The sequence below is a fragment of the Pelodiscus sinensis genome, chromosome 8 (genome assembly GCF_049634645.1).
Source record: "Pelodiscus sinensis isolate JC-2024 chromosome 8, ASM4963464v1, whole genome shotgun sequence".
Classification (NCBI taxonomy): domain Eukaryota; kingdom Metazoa; phylum Chordata; order Testudines; family Trionychidae; genus Pelodiscus; species Pelodiscus sinensis.
In genome coordinates, this window is record NC_134718.1 from 36,721,152 (window position 1) to 36,741,731 (window position 20,580).

General features: G+C 40.8%; 1 protein-coding gene across 18 annotated transcripts in view; it reads left to right on the forward strand.

The window, feature by feature from the left end:
- PCDH15 (protocadherin related 15) overlaps window positions 1–20,335 on the forward strand; it is a 1,467,631-nt gene extending 1,447,296 nt beyond the window's left edge. For 17 of the 18 annotated variants that reach the window (XM_075935032.1, XM_075935037.1, XM_075935036.1 and 14 more), the window contains 5 exons: window positions 74–95; window positions 2,034–2,066; window positions 5,807–5,880; window positions 7,500–7,635; window positions 19,506–20,335. In XM_075935032.1, coding sequence (XP_075791147.1) covers window positions 74–95; window positions 2,034–2,066; window positions 5,807–5,880; window positions 7,500–7,635; window positions 19,506–20,057 — 817 coding nt within the window. In that variant the 3' untranslated portion in view covers window positions 20,058–20,335. Of the gene's footprint in view, window positions 1–73; window positions 96–2,033; window positions 2,067–5,806; window positions 5,881–7,499; window positions 7,636–8,588; window positions 10,212–19,505 lie in introns of all 18 variants that reach the window. The other variant, XM_075935045.1, reaches the window with a different exon arrangement.
- The last annotated feature ends 245 nt before the right edge of the window (window positions 20,336–20,580 follow it).

The following is a 20,580-nucleotide window of genomic DNA, read 5'->3' on the forward strand; positions in this document are numbered from 1 at the left end:
TGAATATGAACAGCATCTTTACATACTATTAGAGCTGTGTACTAATGTTATGTTTTTCTTTTTCTGAATTTAGGCGAGGATATGCACAGCAAGAGGTAAGGCTATTTCCCAACTATATTATTAAAACAGTTTGATAGAAGAGAATGTACAGCTTCTTATTTCCAGCACTTTTTCTTCAGCTGTTTACAACACAGAGATTTTCTCTTCAAATCTATTAGTTTGATTGAAATGTTAAAATAAATTGAAAGTTTGCATTAATATAAGTTAATTTTCTTCAAAGGCTGAAGATTGATATGAAAAGTTGGGTCAAAGCTGTTAATGTCAGGACCTTCAAGAACAGTGTATTCAGCTCCTTATGCTCTTTAGCATCTGCAAAATCACTACCTTGCTGTGATTTACTCCTTCTGCAGGACAACATTCATGTGTCTGCTCTGATGGGGTGAATATAGCAAGTTGCAGGACTTCCTGCTTTTTCCAAAAAGACTTAATTTTTTTCCATATAAATTCACATGAGTCTCTTACTATACAAATAATCCCTAAATTCAGTGGGACTACTTGTCTGATAAGATACTGCTCTTCTTGAGGAAGGATGGGAGCATCTGCCCCAAGTTACATATGTGCGGTAGGTATTGTAAATTGCAACATGTAAAGTAAGTTATAAATAAAACTATCATTTTCTGTTTTTACAATTCATTTATTTTATATCATGGAAAGTTATTAGGCTTAAACATTTTAAAAAGAAAAAAGTAATAAAAACTGAAAATAAAGGGCAATGGGCTGGCATGGGATCATGCTCAGCACCCTTGTACTCCCAGCAACTGGGGCAGCCCTCTGCAGCACTCAAGAGGTTTAAGCTGCTCTATGTGATCTTGGTTACACATTGCTCTGCGGAATTAAATAGGGCCATGCTGAAGATCTGGAGTCACGAGGGGAGTAGAAGGCTGAAACCTGCCTCCTCACCAGACAAACCCCACTTCTGGCCCTGACCCATGAGTATGGCCCTATCTGCTTCCCCAGGGATCAAAAAAGTAAAATCAGCAAAATCTGAAGCACTGAGGAAGGACCTTAGTTCAAATAATTTGAGCCACACAGTAGTTCAGTAATGTAACCGCCATTATTAGGCGCATTTAGCTATGAGGTAGCACAGGATAATCATATGTAGCTGCTGTTAGACTCTGTACAGATCCTACTTGTTCTTTCTCAGATAGTAGCATGTTTTTGTCATTCTGTACACCGTGCAGCAGAACAGAAGATGCAGTTTTTAGCAATTATATAGTTCAACCAACTACATAAAACTATTTGTCTTCCTCTACAAAAGAGAAAAGTCGGTGCAGTGAATAGGGTGCTAGAGTGGAACTTGGTCCTACTAGGTTCAAGCCCTAGGTCAACTATAAACTTTGTTCTAAATTGAGGCACATTTTTAATCTACCTTATAACTAAATGCCCTAACTGTAAAAAGGGAATAGTATTTCCTTATTTCAGAGGGCTACTATGATAATTAAATCTATTAATGATTGTGAGATGTTCTGATACTGTGATGAAAAGGGCCAAATCAGTACCCAAATATACAGAAGACAGCAACCACAGAGGGAAATAGAGAACGTGATGACATTGTTATTGAAACAAAGCACTGTATTACAATTTACTTGAGCTTTCTAACAGAAACTTCCTAGTAACTAGGGGTATGTCTACACTACCCCGCTAGTTCGAACTAGAGGGGTAATGTAGGCATACCGCACTTGCAAATGAAGCCCGGGATTTGAATTTCCTGGGCTTCATTTGCATAAGCCGGGTGCCACTATTTTAAACTGATTTTACTGATATATGTTTTACCTGGTTCTCTATTTACAATGTAACTAAAAAGTATTCAATGATTATTGAAGTATTTTGGCTATTCTGAAATTAAAAATACTGATAGAACAGTGCTTGGAGAATCTCCTTCAAACTTTTCAGTTTCAACATAAATTATCTGTTCTGCTATCTAGCACTGTCTGATTAATCTTTCTGTTTCTAATTATCTTTGTCATCAACAGCAATTGTTGAGACCCTCTCTTCTCAGACCAGAGGTACTATTTTTTTAAAATTTTTCCTTACTGTTCTTTAACTTTCAAAGCAGCCTTTTCATTATTTTCTGATCTAAATTTCTATTTTCCAGGAAGAATTTTTGTCACCATTAAAGAAAATATGTTTATTTTGTAAAAGAAAAAATATCTAGACTTTTAATCCCATTTATTTAGTTTAAACTAAATATCCGAGGCACTCAGCCTTATGACTATTTTTTGGAATTATCCTCCTACTTCTATTAGTCATTAATGTTGACTTCAGCAATTGAAAAGTTTTCTAGAATTCTTTAAAGATTAATAAATAGAATAATTGAATTGAACCTCTCTAGTCTGGAACTCTTTGGTCCAGCAACATCTGTTGTCCAGCATGGTTTTAGTTAGCCAGTTTTCACATATCATGGGTGTGGCCAAGTTTCCCATGGTCCCATAAATGTTGTTTACAGCCACCAGTCCTGGTTCTCAGTGTTCTGTTCTGTTATTAGTTCTAATTTACTCCTAAATGTCTTCCAAGAGCCCAGTAATCAGTGGAAGTTGGTAATGCTTGTAGACAATATTGACCTCCCATGGTTTGGCAAATTCTCTGGCTTGGCACCAGTCATATCCAGCAATCTTACTAAGATTTTCCATCCTTGGAGGTAGAATTTTCTTATGTGCAACACCAATATTGAGGTAGTGTTTGGATGTTCGCCCACCACTACAAACAAAAATTGTAGATCTAAATATATATTTTAAATAGTCCATAAATGTGGAAGAAAATATATTAAAACAAGGGATAATTAACAAGGAGCAATGCTTATGTTTATTTACTTTGAAAGCTCATGATACTATTTATATAATTTTGTTAGCCTAAGGTGCTATAGCACCATTGTTTTTTTATTTGTTTTGTTTTTACTTACAAATGAATATGGCTACTCCTCTGAGACCTTTGAGTACATGTATCATCATCCTTTCTAACAGACAGATGCATGTTTCAAAGATCTTGCAAATAAGGTTTCATCCTACAAAACAGCTGGCATCACACCTAATACTTGCTACTTTGGACTCATAAATGCTAGGACATTACCAGATAGCAAAGATCTGGCCTTAATGTAATACAGTTTACCATGTAACACAGTTTTTTATAAAAAAATCATTAAGATCAGAGTTTTAGATATCTGCAAACTCAAAAAAATTCTATTAAAAGAATCTTTTTCTTTCTTACCTTAAGCCATTAACACAGGCGTGGACAATATTTTTTCATGGGGTGGGGGGAGCACTCCAAGAACTTGGTAAGTGGTCGAGGGCTGCACTCTTTCATTATATTAATGGAGAGGGTGTGTGGATCTGGGTCTGGGATGGAAACTGGGTGCAGAAAGGCACTTGGGGTAAGGGATTAGGGTGTGGGATCTGGGAGGGAGTTTGGGTAAAGTAGGGTATTGTGATCTGGGGCAGCAGATGAGGGTGTAGAGGGAATGCAGGGCCTGGGAGGAGGTTGTGACCTGGGACAGGAATGCAAGAAGAGGAGCAGGGTTTTGGGCTGTGACCAGGGATAGCAGATTGGGGTGCAAGGTCTGAGAGGGGTTTGTGACCTGAGGAGGTGTGTAGGAGAGGATGCAGTGTCTGGGAAGGTGTATGGGGGTTGGAGCAGGGGTGCAGAAGATTTGGGTTACGTGGGGTATGAGGGCAAAAGGGAGCAGAGGGTTGGGAAAGGGAGGGAGGAGCTGGGGTGCCAGAGATAGGCTTTGTCTGGGAGATATTTCCTGGCTCCCAGCCAACAGCCAAGCAGATTCCTAAGCCAGGGTCCCAGTCTTGCAGCCCCTGTACATGCTCAGGGAAGCTGCAGGAGTCATGTTTATTGTTCTGAGCTGAATGCTGTGAGCCATGGGGCTGAGGGAGGAGGGGCACTTCACATACTGCTTGTCCTGCAAAAAGACAGCTCCTATTGGTTGAAACCAGCTAATGGGAACTACTGAGGTAAGCACAGCATGAGAAGCCTGTCTCCCTTCCCTCCAGGCTCTCAGCATTCACAAGCACACGTGGCCCTGCACCCAGCTTTCCTGAGTGCCAAATGCGTGTGGGACAGGCAGGGAGCCAGCTGAGGCTCTCGTGGCTGGATCCAGCCTATATATCATCTTTTACCCAGCCCTGGAGTAGAGGCTGGAGCCAGCTTCTCCATTTATAGCAGGCAGCAGCTGCTACTGCTTCTGCTTCTCTGAGAGGGAGAGTTCCCTGCCCCTTCTTCCCCGGCAGATCAGCTGAGCTCCCTTCCTGCACAGTGAGCTCTGAACCACTGCACGGGGCTCAGAAAATGGTTGCATGCCTGCACAAGTGTGCAGCTTACAGGGAACCTTGGTCATATCCAAGTGGTGCCAAACTAGAGAGGTTCAAATTGTATCACATTTTTATCTGGTTTCTCCGATGCTAGTCTGTTAGTTATTATTACTCTAAGCTATGTGATAAGCAGGTTTCTTCCTAAAAATAATAAAAGGGTTGTGAAGTGTAATGAAGGATCTGGATTATATCCTTGATGCCTTCAGTTGAAATCACTTAGACCTGATATTGCTTCCAGTGTAAACAATAGAACAACTCCCATTAATTTCAGCAGGAGCAAGAGCAAGTCCTTTGAGTTAGCTCCTTGGCCCCAATAAAGCTGTTTTGCGCTATACTAGTGATACAGAGCTGCCTTAAAACTGACCTGTATTGCCAGCTAAATTCCTCTGGCATACAGGAACCACCAGTTGAGTAAAGCTAATACAGTTGACATAGGGTATGGAGGGGTGGATGGCATGGCATGGCAACTCCAACAATCTCTGGCAATCGTAGCAACTCCCAGGAACCACGGGAAAATAAAAAGTAATCTAGAACAGCTCTGAGGGTGCTCTAATTTATTTTGGGAGCAGGACAGGTTCCCTGGTGACCAGGAGAATACAAAGATAGCAGATTGCCACCGCCCCCTCCTTGATCCAGTCCAATTTTTCATGTCTTTGTTTTTCACAAACATTTTACCTTGCAAGACAGTAATCTTATCCGTAACATCCCAAGAGCTGTGAAGATTTTTAAAAGGTACAATGGTATTTTTATATGATATAAACAAAACGATTCCTTCTAATCCAGTACTGCTAATAATAATTGTTCATAAAAATGAAGATTGCATCAACAGATGATGTGATCTGAAATAGAGCCTGACAAAAACTGCAAAGAAAATATTCTACATTTTAGAGTAGGGGTGCTTCATTTGCAGTCCTATGAACAGGTATGGGGCTCAAAGGCAAGAAAAGAAAATTGAGAAAAGTGACAATATATTTGTGATGAGCCATTTACGCTGATTAAAGTTATTGTAAAGTACAACTAAATAAGATTGCCACCCTTCCCAGTGTGCAAAAGGATGTGTATCTTTTACCCATTAGAGCTTTCGCTATAGTACATTTTATAGGGTTGTATCACTTAAAATAAATCTTTCATAGTTCCTGTTGGCCTTCGATTACTGAAGGTGCCAACTGTAGTTTTTGACAGATTTTTTTCAGCATCACAGAAGCCTTTTGAATTATGATTTCACCAGCATCCCAACTCAGACATGAGAAAAAACAACATGGTCACCTGTGAATATTATTATTGAAATGACAAATGATATTGATAAAAAATACTCCCTGTAGTTCTTGTCTTTTTTATTACTTGCATGCAATTTGCAATACTTTTTTTCTGAATACTTTATAACCATCACTATGTGTGTAAGTATTTCCATTCAGTCAGTTTTTGTTTCACAGGAATTATCTATGGAATCCGGAATTGATCCTGGCCAAGAGTTCTATGGGCAAGATTACTACAGTTATGAACATGGGTATGTTTTTAGTTTTCCTGTATAACTTTGCAAACACAACTTTACAGGCTTAGCATTTTTATTATTTCAGCATTCAGTATGGAAAATCTCATTTTCTTTGGGATTCTAGAAAAACCTGAGGATTACATTTATCTTCTACATGCAAATATTTACATACCATGAGCAAAACTCTCCTCATACAAAGATCCAGAGTGTAGTACATGACTTTCCTAATCTCCTCTCCCAGAACGTGCATAAGTCTGTGTTATGCAAATGAGGGTAGTACCTAATTTTCTCATTTTGTGAATATGATTTTATTTGCATACATTTGTTTCTTTGAAATAATTTTCTCTGACTTCCCTTTCTGTGGCTCTCTACTCTGTGCGTCCATTCCAGTCATTTCATTTTCTGCTCATAGTGTGCTTCTTGAACAGCCATGTGAGTATAGATGTGGCTAGGTTAACAGCATAAATAGAGCCATTCTGCTTTGGATTGCTTTGTGCTCTAGTCATATCTGTATGGCTGTAAGCATTCTATAGGCAATCTCTATGGTTAATCCAGGAAGCCTAAGGGATCTTTATAATTCAGAGTTGTGACACGGGATTAATCAGAGAGACGCTGCCTAGAGCGCTTCCACAATACCGAGTCCTTGTTGTCTGGCTATACCAGAAGGAGGACTGGAGACACTTCATATGGATTTTAATCAGGCCGCAATTTTTTTACTAAATTTTTAGGGGCTACATGGAAGATATCCATGTTTGTTCAAATAACTACCTGGGGCTTCTGCCAGCTCTTTTCATTTTTCATTCAGGTCCCCCAGCCAACCCATAGCATATATCTTGACATCCAGTTCCTCTTACGAGGGTTAAGGTGGGCCATAAGAGCCCTGAAACACCTCCCTCCCATAGACATATTAAAGTGGGCTATAAAAAAGGGTGGTGGCTTTCTGCCATACCAATCGCAGACACCACCATGGGGAAGGTGAAAAATCCTTGCTCTCCTGAAGCTAATATAGTGGTGTGGGAAAAATTCCTTCCCAGCTACCCTACAAAGGAGTGATGAGTGCAATACCCACAGCAGGTCCTAATCCAACTGGATATTAGCACTTTCAGTGCAGGAAGGGTGGGGGAGAGGGGCTGCTGCATGGAAAATGAGCTTCCAAAACATTCCCAAGGGATGAGTCTGCGCTGATAAGCTGACACCCATCTTCCTTTCTGCAGACGTTTGTAAGCCTTTTTTGTCTCCCACCCTGTTATAAACCATTATGGTCTTCCTCCAAACAACATACCCTTCTCCCCACATCAGATGAGGTGCAGTTACTCTCCAATACAATCAAGATATGGAAACAGGTACCTGGAAGGAGATGCCTAAACTTGGAAGCCTTCTAACTCATCCAGGATACATAATAGCTTTGTCCATATACAAAACCCTTTGGAAACTATGAGAGTTTTTCTGTTGATTTTTAGAGAATTTTAAATTGTTTTCAATATAAACAATTTCTCATATGTGGACAATAACAAGAGAACAGGAAATCTCTTTCACTTTAGGGTGTGTATTTGTGTGTGAGAGAGAAAATATAGATACACATAAGCACACATATATATAAAGACGCAGAATACCTGAAAAGTTCTCCTTTCCAGGTATGAGTTGCCTCAATATGGGAGTCGGCGTCGATTGTTATCTCCAACTGGAATGTATGATGAGTATGGTGAAGTGGTTGTGGAAAATGATGGCAGCTATTACTACAGTCCTCATGCATCCACAGCTGAAGGAGAAGTAAGTGTAATTAACTCTGCTGATTGCATTCTGTAATAAGGCAGTGTCTTTTAACTTTTTCAGGTTTTCTTTTCATGATTATTTAGAGTACTATTTTGCACACACCAGATAGGCAACTTAAGACTCTCCAGTCACTGCATAACAGATCCAATAAAACCTGGTTGAGATTTGAAATTCTGATGGTTGGTCATATATCAAGAAGAAACTTTCTTTTTCCAAGTAAAAGGAAGGTTTTCAGATTATGGTTTTCATATCATCATCTCCTTTCCTTTTTAAAAAATTATAAAGTTGCTTTTAATCTACATAGAATTATTTGCCCTTAGATCATGGATTTCTTATCCAGGAAGAAATGCATATAACCTCATTTACTATTATATTCCTAAACAATGGTTTATTAGTTATACCTTCAATAGTTATACTGAGTATAATAGGCTGTAACTGACTATGCAAGAACACAACAGTTACTAATAGGCTGTGACTGACTATGCAAGAACACAACAGTTACTACAATAATTTATCATAATGTTTGGCAATCAAGTGTAAGAATAATAAATGAAAATGTCAAGTGAAAATTAGAAAAAAATTCATATGAAGATATATATTTACATTTAATGTTCAGAAATGGTAGGCTAGCTCAATATTGAACAAAATGATATTATTTAGAAAAGAAGCTGTAATAGTTTGTCAGTTTTTTCTACAGTAACTGAGTAAAATTACTGTGAACTAATTGCCCATTCTAGAAATTAAAGTTTTTCTTTCAGTCCCAGAAGCTTTGACAAAAAAAAAAATAAAAAACACATACAATAACAGGTAAGCTGGTTTTGATTCCAGTAAAAATGTTGCATGGTAATATTAACTTTTAGTGCTCTTCCTGCTGAAGTGTTTTAGGATAACAAGTTTTCCTAATATCTGTCTTTCAAATTGTAATTAAATTCCATTTTCATAATTTTCAGGGAATGAGTCCAGGCAAAGGTCCTGCAGGCAGAACTGTAATCCAGAGAGCAGGGGATCAAATAGAAGGGAGTGTTTTAGGTGGTGGGATGGAGCTAAGAGGTGGTCCTCAAAGAGAATATAGGACCATCCAGGGAAAAAGAAAACTAAAAGCAGTAATGCAGTTGAGTCGAATAGCCGTAAATTCCAACAAACGAGAAGGAACAACTGAGTCTGCTCATTCTCCATGGAAGAAAGCAAAGATATTCCCAATGATTCTGCAGAAAGTAAAAAGCAGTAGCAAAGATTCCAATTATGCCAAGCTGATGTCATCTCGCCCAGTAGACAGTGAAGACAGCATGATTATCAAAGGAAATTATTTCCAAAAATCAGCAGATGATAGGCCTTCAACAACCAGAAGACTAAGTCATGTGCTGAAACGCATTAGTGTTTCCAAAAAATTTCAAAAGCATTGCAAATCTCAGAGCTCTGTCAGCAAAAGTTCACTATCTGCAAGTGAAAAAGGAGATGAAGACTCTGAAAGTCAGAGGGTGAGTGAATCTGAAAGAGATGAAACAAAATCAGGAATTTCAATAAATATCACAGCAGAAAGTGAGCCAGAGGATAGTGATGTTTCTGATGACTATGATAAGAAGAAAAAAATAAAACCTACTGCTTCAGATGATGAATCATCAACAAAGAGTAGTATATCTGCTTCTCAGACAGATGATAAAGACTATTTGAAAGTGACACTGGACCAAGATGAAACCAATGAAAGTACTGTGGACTCTGATGAAGAGAATGAGAAAGATTTACAGGATTCAGAAGATGATCCTTCTGTATCCAAATCAGATAATGAACAGGATGAATCAGAAGATGACGCATCTGAGCACTCTGAAGAGGTAGAAGATGAGGAAGAGTCCAAAAGTGTCCTTTCTCAAGTTTCTGCTTCTCAGAAAAAACTCTCTGACAGTGACGAAGATGACTTGCAGTCAAAGGTATCCTCAAATCAGAGTTCCTATAACAGATCTGAGTATAGTGATTCCAGTAGTAGAAGAGTTAGTGAAAGAACTGATCTGTCAAGAAAGGGAAGTAAATCCAGTGGAGGAACAAGGGATTCCAGTGACAGGTCAGAAGTAATGAATTCTGATAGTGAAGTTAGCTCTCAGGGATCAGTTAGTGAAAGAAACAAAAGCTCTGGAAACAGTTCTGGATCCAGCTACAAGAACAAACTGTCCCTACTTAGCACTGAAATAGAAGACACAATAGAGGAGATATCAGAAGAAGATGACAAATCAGATGTGGAACAAGATGATACAAGTCCTGATGAGGCAGGTGACAATATAAGTAATAGGACTATGTCTGAAACATCTTCCATCACTCAAAAAACTACTTCCAGTAAACAGAGCAACAGAAGAAAATCAGATATTAGTGATGGAGGTAGCATGGCTGAAAGCACAGAAGAGATTGATACAGACACTAAAGATAGGGAGGAAACACTCAGTGGGAGTGTATCAAAAAGCCTTGAAAGTGAAAATAGTGTTACATCCAAAGGCAGTAGAGGGACAAAGAGTTCTATAAGTGAGACTTTTTCTAGTAAAACGGATGCTTCCCAAGATTCTGATTTTCAAAGTTCTGATTCCAATATGAAAAGAAAAAATCTGAGAAAAAAGACCTCAAAACACAGCGAACTTCAGTCAGAGGAGACTCCTGATACTACTGCATCTGAGTCAGAGGCTGCTGCTGACTCCACATCCTTTTAAAAAAAGAGAACAGTAGGTGCCCATTTTATAGTAAGGAATGGTCTTGTTTGCTGTGCCCTCTGTGTGGTCTTTCAGGAACACTACAGATTTGATTAAAACTTTAGAAACAAAATGAAAACATATCATCCTCTCTAGATACTTCAATTCCACTGAAAGCTATGCAGATACCATTTCTCAAGTAAAAATACTCAGATGTAATTCTTGGTGTGTATTATATATTGATAGAATTTTAACACAAAGGTACTAACAGGATGGGATGCACTTTTATTGCCTGGATAAACTTTAGCCCTCTGATTAAAAAGGCGTTTTATTAGCAGTCCTTTAATTTACTCCCTTTTTACTGTGCTAGTCATGGTACAAAGTACTATTGCATATTACATTAGCAGTAATGGCTAGCTTGTCACAAAATTATGCATATAGTAGGCAATCCATATTATAATTGATATTGTACTTCTGATAGGCAGTTGCCACAATAAAAAGTAAGAATTATTATAAAGATAATCAGCATTTAGCACTTATATAATACTTCTCTACATGTTCAATTCCATATATGTTTATTCTTTTTTGTAATAATCCCTTGAATGTGGATATTGTCATTTCCATTTTACGGTAGGGAAGACTGAGTCAGAAGAAGTGACTTACTCTCTGCATTCTTGGGCATCAGTGGCAGAGCCAAGATTAGAATTCCTGATCTCTGTGTTCATTCTTGTAGACTCTAGATCATTCTATGTGTCAAAATGGCAAAGCTTTGGGGATTTGAGGATATCAAATAATTCATGGAGAACATTTTGTACTCCTGCACCAAAAAAAAAACAATTTCTGATCCCCCCAAAATTAATCATTATGCATACCGTATTTTAAAATTCTGCAAATTTTATTTGTGAATAAATGTAGCTCCAGCATGGCAGTGGGGATCGCAGGCCGCTGGCTGCACTGAGGAGGGAGATCATGCTTAAGTTCTCCACTTCCCCCAATACAGAGACTCAGCAGTGAGGTTGCATCTCACCCTGGTACAATGCAAAGGTTGGGCCTGCCCCAGAAATACTCTGGGGCCTTGCCCATCTGAGTCAGGTGCACCAGGTAGGCAGGCCTAGCCCAGAAGGATCCAGAGGCTTTGTGTTTCTATGTGGCAGGCAGCTCAGTGGAAGATCTGGATGAACTTCACAGGGGACCCAGAAGAAGATGGTTGGGGCTCAGCAAGGGGTCTGGATGTGGGGATATGTGGGTTGGCAAGTGGGTCTGGATGTGGGGCGGGGACTCAGTGGAGGGTCCAGGTGCTGGGAGAGTGGGGCTTGAGGAGGCGGGGTCCAAGTGCAGCTGCTTGGGGGGATCAGAAGAATGGGGTTCTGGCTTATTGGGGAGCCCAAGTATAGCAGGGTCAGGCGTGTCAGGGTGGGAGTTCGTTAGGCCTGCTTAATGGGGAAGCCCCAGCTACTGCCAAGAGATGCCACTTGTCAGGCTTCTGCTTCCCTCACGATTCCCCTATCCCTTTTCTTCTCTTAACCTCTTCCCATACTCCCCCCTGGCCTAGTCCACTCACTTCCTTCTCTACTGCCTCTTTCTCTCATCCCACCACTCCTGCTTCTACCTCATTTCCTCCACCTCCACCACCAGCACTCACTACTGCATAGAAAAGAAGGAGGCTCCAAGCACACAGAAGGGAGTATGACAGGCTCAGTACCCAGGAGGCAGTGTTCAGCTGTAGAGTCAGCAAGTCAGCTTTCTTCAGCTAGGCAGTTCAGCACTTGCAGAAATGAGAGGAGACAGTGAAACATAATTCCATCTGCCCTCTCATGCCTTGCCTCTGCTTGGGGGAGGCAATCCCCTCCCAAAACTGCACCCATGGTCATTCCCTGCCTCCCTTACTCTCTGCAGCTTCCCTTGGCTTCCCTGCTGTTTCCTGCATGGAAGCAGAGGAATTCCACTGGAGTGGAGGGGGGTTGTTCTGTGGGTGCGCAGCCATGCAGAATCCCCTCAGGAGTCATTTGAAAAATTGAATGAAAAAACAAGATATGGAAATTCATAAAGAAAAAAGGTATTGTTTTCCCAAAACCTCACCTATAAAATGAGCATTTTTAAATTGCACTCATATAATCATTGCCGTCACAAGTTTCAGTTGCCAACTGCAAAGTGTCTTCAGTCATTGAACAATATGGGTAATGTTCAATACTACTTCAGCAATTTTTACACAGACCATCTTTTTTTGGCTAAGGGTTGCATACTCTCACCTCCCACATTTCAAAAAAACAGACATAGGGTATGTCTACACTGCAAAGTTAATTTGAACTAACAGCGGTTATTTTGAATTAACTTAATATCGTGTATACATGCAAACTGCTATTTCAAATTTAATTTGAAATAGCGGAGCGCTTAATTCGAATTTGGTAAACCTCATTCTATGAGGAGTAACGCTATTTCAAATAGCTATTTTGAATTAAGTGCTGTGTAGACACTTAATTCGAAATAGAGGACCTCCAGCCCTTCCCAGGGAGCCCTGGTGGCCACTCTGGGCACAACCAGGAAAACTTACTCTCCTCTCCCCCATCCCTGGAGCCATTAAAGGGGTTGATGCTGGCCACAGTGCCTGTGCCAGCTCCAAGCCTGCCAGCCCAGAGCCAGCAGTGGCCACAGGAGCCCCGATCCAGTGGTCCCAAAACATGAGCCAGCAAGCCACTGGCAGCCAGCCCTCCACCGCTCCCCAGGAGCAGTCTGCCAGCTCCCAGGAGCCTGAGAGGGGCTGGACAAGGCAAGTGCCTTTCTGCTCCAGGGTGGAGATCATGGACCTTATTCAGGTTGGGGGGGGGGGGGCAATATCCACACTAGACAGAGGAATGCAGCCGTCTATGGCAGGATAGCTGCCAGCCTGGCCACCAAAGGCCACACGTAAACCCAGGAGCAGGTTTGCAGAAAATCAGGTTGGTCTGGCAAGACCCCCAACCCTGAGCCCTGGGCTTCCCCTCCCTCTTCTTCCCCTGGCTTCCCCCTTCCAGCTCCCTCCTCCCAGGTTTCTCCCTCCCCTCTCCCAGCCTCTCTTCCCCTCTCCCACCTCCTTTTCCCAGTCTCCCCAGAGGTTCATCCTCTCCCAGTTTTGTTCAATAAATCCAGTTTCTATTTTTGAACATACGTGTCTTTTGTTTGACATCAGGAAGGGGGGCCAGGGAGCGCAAGTGGAAGGACGTGAGGGAGGAATGGGGCACGAACCCCCCAGTGGGGAGGACTGGGGTGGCTCTGAGGGCTCCTCAGGGTGGACACTCTCCCGCAGGGCCTCCTGGATCCTGACAGCTCCCCGTTGAACCCCCCAGATGGCAGCCTGCAGTAAGTGCAGCCGGGCTGATGGCAACCACACCACAAGATGCACCGGTTTGCCCAGGGGCAGCTCTGGCTCCGTGTGGCTGAGTGCTGTAGTGTCCTGAGTGTGGGCACACAGGGCACTCGAAGCAGGACTGCTGTGCTGTCCCTCATTTAGGTAGATAAGGAAGTGGAGAACCCTGAGAACTGTCTGTCTGGGGTGGAGGTAGGGTCCCTTTAAGCACAGAGCTCAGTTAGCCTCAGGCAGCAGCCCCACACACTAAGTCCTAACCTGATGGTTCTGGCCAGCCTTAACTTTGGTTCAGGGTCCACCCAGTGTGGATGCACTATTTTGAAATAGCAAAACGCTATTTCGAAATAGGTTTTGTGTGTAGATGCGTTAATTTGAATTAGCTTAATTTGAATTAACTATTTCGAATTAAGTTAACTTGAATTAACACTGTAGTGTAGACGTACCCATATGAAAGATAGGGCAAGAAAAGACCAGCTAACCGAATACCTGTAATTTTGTACTTGCTCTCTACAATTCATTGACCTGGAATATCTGATGCTGTTCAGAATAGAAATTGTAGTTATAGAGCTCTACATTTACAGTCCATATACAGTGGTTCAGCGTGGGCATGATAATGGAGGAAGGCCTCCAGTTTAACTGCTCAGGTTGTATTTGTTTTCAAATATAAATTATTGCTGCATGATGCCACACGCTGAAATACATATATATAGATAGATAGATAGATAGATAGATAGATAGATACACTAGACTCATTCTGCAGGAACTTTTTTCTCTTAGGGTATGTCCAGACTTCATGGCTCCATCGACGGAGCCATGTAGAGTTGTTTGTTCAGCAAAGGGAAATGAAGCCGTGATTTAAATAATCACGGCTTCATTTAAATTTAAATGGCTGCCCCGCTCTGCCGATCAGCTGTTTGTCGGCAGATCAGGGCAGTCTGGACGCTCCCCTGCCAACATAAAAGCCCTTTATCGACCTCCCCAGTAAACCTCATCCTACGAGGCATAACGGGGAGGTCGATAAAGGGCTTTCAGGTCGGCGCGGGAGTGTCCAGACTAGCGCGCTGAGCCAACAGCTGATCAGCTGTTTGTTGGCTCAGCATGGCAGCCATTTAAATTTAAATGAAGCCGCAATTATTTAAATCGTGGCTTCATTTCCATTTGCCGATCAGCCTAATCTACATGGCTCCATCAATGGAGCCATGTAGTTTAGACACACCCTAATTGTCCAAAGGACTGCACTCTTTCTCAAACAGTGGATTATGTAGGAGGTTAGATTCAATATAAAAAAGCTCATAGTCAGTCCATTCCCCCTTCCAATTAATGTTAGTTTACAGTATCAAAGATGAATCACCTCTCTTGATTCAATACCTGGATTGTGAACTACAAACCTGGTAGGCTGACAAATCTAACAGCTGGGAGACTCACAAAGGCTACAATTCATTTACTATAGTGGAAAGATGAAAGGAGTTTAATTTCTAGTATACCTGAACTTGCTATTAAGTTAATTCTTATATGTCAAACTTTTTCTTGGCATTTGTGTTAATGGACAGTTCATTCAGATGAATAGGGAATTAGGTCAGGCTTGTGTGTATTAACTATGTGACACACACTTATTTCCTGCCTGTCGCTGATATATTGGCAATATGGAGATTGCCATTGACTGAATATTTGAAGAGGTAATGGTCCATTCTTTCAAATAAAGGATATGTATGGGCCTGCTAGTGCTAATTAGATACTGTATATGTCAGGTGAAATCCTGACTCCACTGAAGTCAATGGGAGTTTGTCCTTAACTTCAGTTGAGTTAATATATTGTAGCTCATTTTCTCCATTCCATGTCAGAAAGGTACAGTCCTCAGTCAGTGGGAAAAAATGTGAGGAAAACTAGAAACTGCATTATTAAACATCTCCTTAAGAACATGTGACTCCCACAATGATTCCCCTGGAGCAGTTGTAAGCTTATTGTCTTTAGTCTTTTGCAATGTATTTTTTTTTAATTTTCATGAAAGTGAATTTGAAAATGTTTTCTTTATACCATCGCTCAAGTGTGCAGTGGCACTGTTGAACCAGTAGCAAAAGGAATAGAGACTACAGATTGAACCTCTCTAGTTCAGCAACCTGGGGATCCAATGGTGATGAACTAGAGAATTTGCCAGAGCAGGGAATTCAATATTGTCTGCCAGAATTACCAATAGTTCCACTGCTTACTGGGATTTTAGAACACATTTAGGGGTAAATTAGAACTAAATAACAGCACAGAACACTGAGAGCTAGGACTGGTAGCTGTAAAACTTTATGAGACTGCGGGAAACTTGTCCACATCCATGGTAAGTGGATATCTGGCAAACTAAAATCATGCTGTACCAGGATGTTGCTAGACCAGAGAGTGACGAAATAGAGAGGTTTAACCTGTAGTATCTTTGTAGGCAACAGACTATGCCACAGAGCATGAGCAGACTATGCTGTTTCAAGTATCACTCGTGAAACAAATAAATTTCCTCACAGTATGTTCCAATAAAAGCTTTCTCTCTATTGCTTAACTATAAGGTACACATTTAACATTAAAACTTACACTGTTGTCTTTGACTGAGAAGGAGGCTTGTGTTCCTATATTTGTAATATGCAATGAATAGAGAATCATTTATCCCTTTCCTCTTACTCAGATCTGGATCCCCAAGAACTGCACATTTAGGCTACATCTAGACTACATCCCTCTGTTGGCAGAAGGATGTAAATGAAGCACTTTGAAAGTGCAAATGAAACCGGCATTTAAATATCCTGTGCTTCATTTGCATAATAACGTAATGGCACTCTTTCAAAAACGTGCTATTTAAAAATTGAAACCGCAGTGTAGACGCAGTTTACAGGTTTACAGGATCTTTTGAAAAAGCACTTTGTTTTCGAAAGAACCATGTCTAGACTGCAATTTCAATTTTGAAATAGCGATTTTTAGAAAGAGTGCCATTACGTGATTATGCAAATGAAGCATGGGATAGTTAAATCCCAGCTTCATTTGCACTTTCAAAGTACTTTCATTTACATCCCTCTACTGACACCTTTAGTGTTTCTATTTTCTTGAAACTAGTCACTTTTCCCATTCACCAAAATACATATAAGTATGAGAAAAATTATAGAAATGTGTAAGAATGAAAAGGTAGAATAGAGACCTGTAAGTAATATGTGCAGTTTAGTTATTCAAAAGCATGTTAAGTCCCATATGTTTGTACATTGCATGAGTTGCTGTTTTTTTAAAACTCTCTCTTTCTGGTGTGTGTGTGTGTGTGTGTGTTTGTGTGTGCACATGCACGTTGTAGAAGTCAGCTCTCGTATAGTGTACGCTAACGGTAGACATTCTTGAATAAATATGGAGCTTTCACTATTAGTTCAAGAGTGATAATAGCTGGGTTTTATATTGAGGCAGCTTTTTAATGAGATTCATGGTATAAATTAAAATAATGTGAACACAATTAAATCAAAGTCACAAGTTCGTAATTCAACTTCTGTGATTCCCATGGAAAATATAAAAAATATATAGGCCCGACGTACAACTGTTACATTACAGCAGTGTAAATCTGTTGATTTCAGTGTTCAGTTTTATACCAATGTAATGAACTGGTACATCAAGTCCTGTGTAAAGGAATAATGTGGCGATTTTGTCTAATCGGTACTATCAACACTTTTACCTTTGCCTTTTACCTTTGAGAAATGAAAACAATGTAGTAAATGGAAATGCCACTGTCATTTCCATTTTACAATGAAGTAAAAATGTCAAATGCTACCTCTGAGCTGACATTACAGGGTAGTCTTTAGTACCCTTACATTCCAGAAGAAAACTTCCAGTGATTTTCAGAGTATATAAAAGTTAACAATAGTTATTACCAGAAACAAATCATTTCTTCAGAGTTTTACATCAATACATTATAATTTCTGTTATAAAGAATTCCTATTATGTTGTATTTTCTATTCCCATGTATGACCAACTGAGAAATTGTAGCTTTGTCAAAATATGATTTTGGTTTAGCTGTAACATTATGTACACAATTAATTTGTTAGCATATTTCTGGAAGGGAAAATTTCCATTTTCTTGTCATACTGGAAGAAGAACAGAGGATTAAATGTGGTTTAATTAGGCTGCAACTTTACTATTAATTATTTGGGATTACTCAGCAGCTAAAAGTGTAAAATGCAGGTAAATCTATGATCTTTGCAATAGTATCAAAGAAGCTTCTATCAGCACTCCCCTTTTCTCCATCCCAAGCCATCTCCTTGCTGGGACTTTAATATCCACCTCCCTGAAGGAAGATTAAGGTGCGCTATAAAGTAGGCTCTCTGCTGTGCCAGTCATTGGAGCTGTGACTCCCTCCTTATTCCTTTAACAAACACTTCCTTTAAATCCTTTTCCATTGCATTTACCTGAGCACTGTATCTTTTTTATCCCTTTCCTGTGGAATGTATGCACTGGGCCCCACACTTAAAATACCGTATATTCCGGCGTACAAGACGACCTCTGATGTTAAAAAACATCCCCCAAAAATCGGGGGTCGTCTTGTACGCCGGATGCCCCGCCGCCGGAGCCCCTCCGCGGCTTTGAAAGCCTCGGGGGAAGCCGGCGGGGGGGCATCCCAGGCGCGCATGGGCTGCCCCCGCGCCGGAGCCCCTCCGCGGCGGCTTTGAAAGCCGCGGAGGGGCTCCGGCGGGGGGGCAGCCCATGAGCACCTGGGATGCCCCCCCGCCGGCTTCCCCCGAGGCTTTCAAAGCCGCGGAGGGGCTCCGGCGGGGGGGGGGGGCAGCCCAGGCGCTCCTGGCGGCTTTGCTCCCGGTGCCTCTGGTCTGCTGGGGACCATCTCCAGCAGACCAGGGACACCGGGAGCAAAGGAGGCGGAGGGGCACTGGGGTATAAGATGAAACCCTATCTTTTAATTAAAAAGATAGGGGGTCGTCTTATACGCCCAGTCGCCCTATACGCCGGAAAATATGGTAATAAGTTGCAACATCATAGCCTACCTTCCTTTTTATGCTCCCCCCAAACAAATGTGAGAAGGCACAAAAAAAACCCACTCTGCCTTGGCAAATCTGACAGTAAGAGAAAAATTTCTTCCAAATTCCCCAGAGAAAGGAGTGGCTATTGCTGTACCCAGAGTGGATCTTACCAAATCTGGTATTTTGCCACTTCCAAGGATAGGAGAGTTGGTCTGGGCAAAGAGGGTTTTTCCTGCTCAGCTTACTCCTACATACTCTCCCCTCCCTTCCAGTCAGGTCACCTTGGGGGATGAGTTGAATCCCCAGACTGACCCACTGTGGTTGGTTCTTTACTTCTTAAAGTGGTATACCCTTTTTCCTGACAAACCAGATAACACCTTCTCCCTTTTGCATTCCCTTCACCTCGCTTCCCACTCCAGATGCAGTACAGTCATGCCATGAAGTTTCCAAAGAAACACTTTCTTTTCATGGGAACATATCTGATGACCGCTGGATGTGGATCTAGCAAAAATACCATAATGGTTTTCGAATTCTAAACTGTTCTCTCAAAAATGTTTTCAGAGTTTTCTTTCTTTAGCTAGTCTATAGCTAATATTTTGTTGAACTGCACGTACTAGCTTAAGTACAGATTTCTGAATATTTTTACTTCCACTGAATTGGGAAAATTGTTTAACGTTGCAGTATGTGGTAGTAATAGGCACAGTTAAATGGAAATTCTCTCTCTCTCTCTCTCTCTCTCTCTCTTGATATATTAAAATGAAAAAATAAAAATAAGCATGTATATAGGTAGGCAGAATACTAGGCAGAATATATCATCTGGGAAAATTGAATAAATTGTGTTGTGATTTAATAAACTCTCTCTTGTTATCAAACCAGTGGGCCGGAAAGAAAAGGATCAAGTTAGTAGTCGATCCAGAATATGAGACCAGCTCAACTGGAGAAGACAGTGCTCCAGAATGCCAGAGGAATCGTCTTAAGCACCCCAATATTCAAAACAATGTAAATGGCAACATCTATATTGCGCAGAATGGCTCAGTTGTGAGAACCCGTCGCATTTGTCTCGGCAATAATTTAAAAGCCACATCCCCTGTTAGACTGGGGAAACACTTCAAGAAATTGGACAAGCTAGCAGTGACGCATGAGGAGAATGTCCCATTGAACACATTGTCAAAGGGGCCATCTTCCAGTGACAAACTGACCACAAGACCATCTAGTGTCTCATTTGCCTCCACTGCTAGAGGGGCTGACAAAATAGCAACAAAACCTGGAGGCAACAAAATGAAAAGCACAGAAGAGCAAGAGTCAGTTGTTGATAATGAGGATGTCAGAGAGCCCTTGGAATCACACGGCGATCACACACACTCAGAGGAAGAGGAGCTCTGGATGGGCCCATGGAATAACCTTCACATACCAATGACAAAACTGTGACCTTTTTTATTTTAATTTTTACTTCAGTTTATAATAAACTATGCTTTTTAATGTCACTGAGGAAAATATATTAAATTTGTATTGTGCACATAAGTTGTATACTTTGAATGACATGCTTTAAAGCTGAGAGAGAATTTGCACTCACATTTGTATCAATTAATTGTTCTCTCCAACAACTCTTTTGACAGGCTTTCATTTCACTAAACAATATTCAGTTAGAAATTATCTTTTTTGTTGGACCTTGATTTATTGTTTAATAAACAGCAAATTACTAAATGCCCAGCAAATTTTGTCGACTTTTCAAAATGTTCTATACTTGCCTGGCTTATTTCTCTGTGTAGTATTTTAGATTGTTTAGATGTATTTTTATGTCTGAAGGCTTGATTCATATCTCACATTATAATAAATCAGAAATGAAGCCACTGAAGTCAGTGGACCCTATCCTCACTTGACATACATTGACACAGCCCTTGGGGCTCTGCCAATTTACACTACTCGAGGATCTAGCCCAACAGAATTAGGA